At 63.2% G+C, this 3,493-nt stretch overlaps 1 protein-coding gene across 1 annotated transcript in view; it reads right to left on the bottom strand.

Annotated features, from left to right (window-relative positions):
* Positions 1-3,493, bottom strand: part of MEGF6 (multiple EGF like domains 6) — a 118,527-nt gene that overhangs the window by 63,520 nt on the left and 51,514 nt on the right. The window contains exon 4 of the mRNA XM_045299220.1: positions 1,133-1,255. Within this exon, the coding sequence (XP_045155155.1) occupies positions 1,133-1,255 (123 nt within the window). The remainder of the gene's footprint in view (positions 1-1,132; positions 1,256-3,493) is intronic.

Genomic DNA, 3,493 nt, shown 5'->3' with positions numbered 1-3,493 from the left:
CAGCCCCACGCCTGACCCACATCTAGTCCCCTTCTTTTTAAAATGTCCAGGCACCCGCTGCTGGCGGGCTGTGTCACAGTGGATTTGACACGAGCACAGCAGAGCCACCTCAAAGGAGAGCAGGCACTCGCACACCCCAGCCCCCCTGAACAAGACCCTTCCTCCTCACCCCAGGCTGCCCCATGGAGGGGGTTCCCCCTACCCCTCACCCAGCACCACTGCGTTCAACAGGTCCTGTGGGTTGGGACAGGCGGGGCCCTTTGCAGAAAGGGAAACCAACACAAAACCAGCAAGAGAGAGGAGCGAGGTCTCCGTGGGTGCTGTCTCAGTCCACACACATCCTGTCCCCCAGGCCAGGGTAGGCCCTGACCCCCCCGGGTCCTGCCCAAGCCACCCACTGGCCACTTGAACACCTGGAAACAGAAGCCCCGAGTTTCTGGAACTTCTCTGGCTCGGCAGACGCCCCAGCCGGGCCCAGGTCAGCAGGCCTGGCCCTCTCGGCAGACAGCGAGCAGCTGGCCGCATTCCTGCAGTATTCTTGGGTGCCTGCTGAGGGGGAAGTCCTGGGAGCCCGGGGTGTCTGGCTCGTCTGCGCATCGGGACTGGCTCCCACACCCACTCTCCCCAAGCCTTCTCCCCCAGGCTCCCGCTCAGTCCTCCCGGCTCTGTCTCCTCCTCTGGGGAATTTCCTTTCCGTGTGCTTGTTTTGAATTTACTGACGACAGGCCAAGGACTGGGAGTTAAGCAGAGGCTAAGCCAGAGTTGGCAAAGGCTACTAGCGCAGGATCGAGCTGGGTCCTCAGAGCATCGTGGTCCAGTCCTCGGGCCCGTGCTCATCAGCTCAAGGGCGCTCCCTGCCCATGACCCCCAGCCTCCGCCAAGCCAAGCCCCAGGCAGGGCTCTCACCTGCAACTCCTCTGGCAGGGAGGCCTGGGCCAGCTCGATGCCCGCGCCCAGAGAGCCCCACCTCCTCAGGCATATCCATACTGGGAAGGGTGACCACAGGTCAGGTGGCCAGACCCCTGGGCAATTAGCTCTCTTCCAGTGTCCCCAAGTGCCCCATCACTCCTGGGCCAGGGGAGTAGATGGAAGAGAGGTGGGCAGGGGCAGCAAGGGTCGGGGTGGGTCCTACCTTGGCAGGTCTTGCCGTCCCCCTGCAGCTGGTGGCCGGGGGGGCACCGGCAGTAGAAGCCCCCCACCGTGTTGCAGCAGTGACTCTGGCAGCCCCCATTAGCAACCTCACACTCGTCCACATCTGCGAGGAAAGAGGGCAGTGAGCTCCAGCCCAGAAGGGACTCCCACCACGAGGACAGTGCCCCTCTGCCCAGCAGCCTCCCCAAGGTCAGGGGGGACCCCTGACTCATCCATCCCACAGCTAAGACCCCAAGTGGGGGCCCGCCTGGTGAAATGATCCCTGCTATAGTCCTGGGGACACGTGGTCTTCCTGAGGCTCTCCCCATCATAGGGGCTGCCCCGGATCGAGCCCTGGGGTCGACTGGGGGTCCGGGGCTCTGGCTCAGCTTCGTGTCCCAAGAGAAAGCCAAGTGTCACCAGCTCAGAGACGGGACCCCCCCACCCCAGGGTCAGTCCAGAGCTCCAACCCCAGAGCAGAGGGCACACAGGTCTCCCAGGGGGGCCGGGGCGTGGGCATGTCCAGGCATTCTCCGAGGCCTGGGGGCTGGGCCTGAAGGAGGGAAGGCCCAGAGAGGCTGGCCCAAAGACTCCGTTGAGGGGGGTCTGGGGGACTGTGTGCCAGACCCCAGGCTCTGCTGCTCTCTGCCGGTGTGGTCATCACCTCTGAGGTTATGCTCAAAGGTCCCCCACCCCATGGCTTTGTCCGGATGGGCCAAGCATCTCCTTTCCCAGCCTGCCGCTTGGGCTCTAGCTGGCCTCAGGACGGGCTGTGGATGAATTAAAACACGCACTGTCATCGAGTGAATTCCAACGCAAAGTGGCACGGCAGGGCAGGGCGGAACTGCCCCTGTGGGTTTCCAAGACTCTCTACAAAATTAGAGAGCCCCGTCTTTCCCCAGACAGAGCTGCTGGTGGCTTCAAACCGCTGACCTTGGGGTTAGCAACCCAATGCATAACCATGCCTCCCAGCAGGGCTCCTGTGGGCTCCGCCCACCCCCACCCCCAAGCCTCTCACTGGAACCTGGCAGCAGGTACAGACCAGAGACCCTCATGTGTCCCAAATGCAAGACCATCAGGCCTACCAGAAGTTCGGTCCCCGGAGACCCCCCCTAATGGCACCCCTGACCTGAGCACCCCACAGCGCCCTGACCAGCTCCATCCTCTCACTCTGCACCTCGTGGGGGGGCCTGGAGAAAGATGGAGACGGGGAGTCCCACGGGAAAGGCCAGACGCCTCAAGACCGCTGGAATGTAACCCCAACCCAGACCAGCTGAGGTTAACGCAGGGAATTCTCTGGGAATTCCTAAAGAGTTACTCAGGGCGAGACACATCTCGGCCTTGGCCTAGCCGTGGGGTCAGGACCGGGATGTCCCAGCTCTCCCGGCCAGCCAGGGCAGAGGGCCAGCTAGAGAATAGAGGGGCCTCGCGTGGATAAGCTCAGTAGAAAGCTCCTCATCCGCCCTGACCCTGAAATAGCCATGACTGGTCAGCAGGAAGTGAGGCAAGGCCACAGGCAAGCGGGGCAGGAGACAAGGCCCACAGTCTCACCCCCTGACGTCGACCACCACGAGGGCCACACTCAGGGTGGACCGGTGGTGGGACCCAAAGGAGAGTGGGGCAGTCACTGCCCACCACGCAGAGCCCGCTGAATTCAGCTCAGTCCCCAGCCCACAAGCGCCCTGGGGCCTCTGGTCTCTGCTGCCTGTGGAATGACACCATGGCACCCCCTGCAGCGGGCAGAGGTGGCCTGTGCACCCCATCCACCACCCCCCAACACATACACACACAGAGGCAAGACGTGTCTCCCTCACCCCGAGATCTGCACTGGCCCACCTTCCTCAGCCTGTGGATGGGCCCCACCTGGCCTCAGGGTCCCTGTGTCCAGCCCAGACCTGGCACTTGGGGCCACAGGAAACAATGAACACTGACTAGACATCACACAAAGGGCTCCAGGAGAGCAGGGGGGCGGGTCACCCCTCCCCAGCCAGTGCCAGCTCAGAACGGAGCAGGAGGGGTCTGACCCAGGGCTCCATCCTGCCGGTAGGGGCCCCTCTGCCCAACGCCTTCTGTGCACATGACTGGGTGCGGGGGTACAGATGTCAGGGGGCCACCACCCTGGGCAGGGGGCAGCTTGGGCCTTGAGGAGAGGTGCAGGGAAGGGGAAGGGGAGCCCCACCAGTAGAGCATCCCTGATGATGGGTAAAAGCAGGGAGACCAGACCCTTCAAAGAACCCCGGCAAGTAAGAGGGCTCGTGGCAGCGTGAGTCCCAGAGACCCACAGGTGCAAACCACCCCGTGTCCCAAACAGACGCACCAAGAGTCCGCCAGCGAGAGAAACGTGGCCCCGATTCAGGTTCTG

The sequence above is a fragment of the Echinops telfairi genome, unplaced genomic scaffold (assembly GCF_000313985.2).
Source record: "Echinops telfairi isolate 266 unplaced genomic scaffold, ASM31398v2 ScPeMD7_7457;HRSCAF=8495, whole genome shotgun sequence".
NCBI lineage: Eukaryota > Metazoa > Chordata > Mammalia > Afrosoricida > Tenrecidae > Echinops > Echinops telfairi.
The sequence above is the reverse complement of the archived record's forward strand: the minus strand, read 5'-3'. Positions and strand labels throughout refer to the sequence as shown.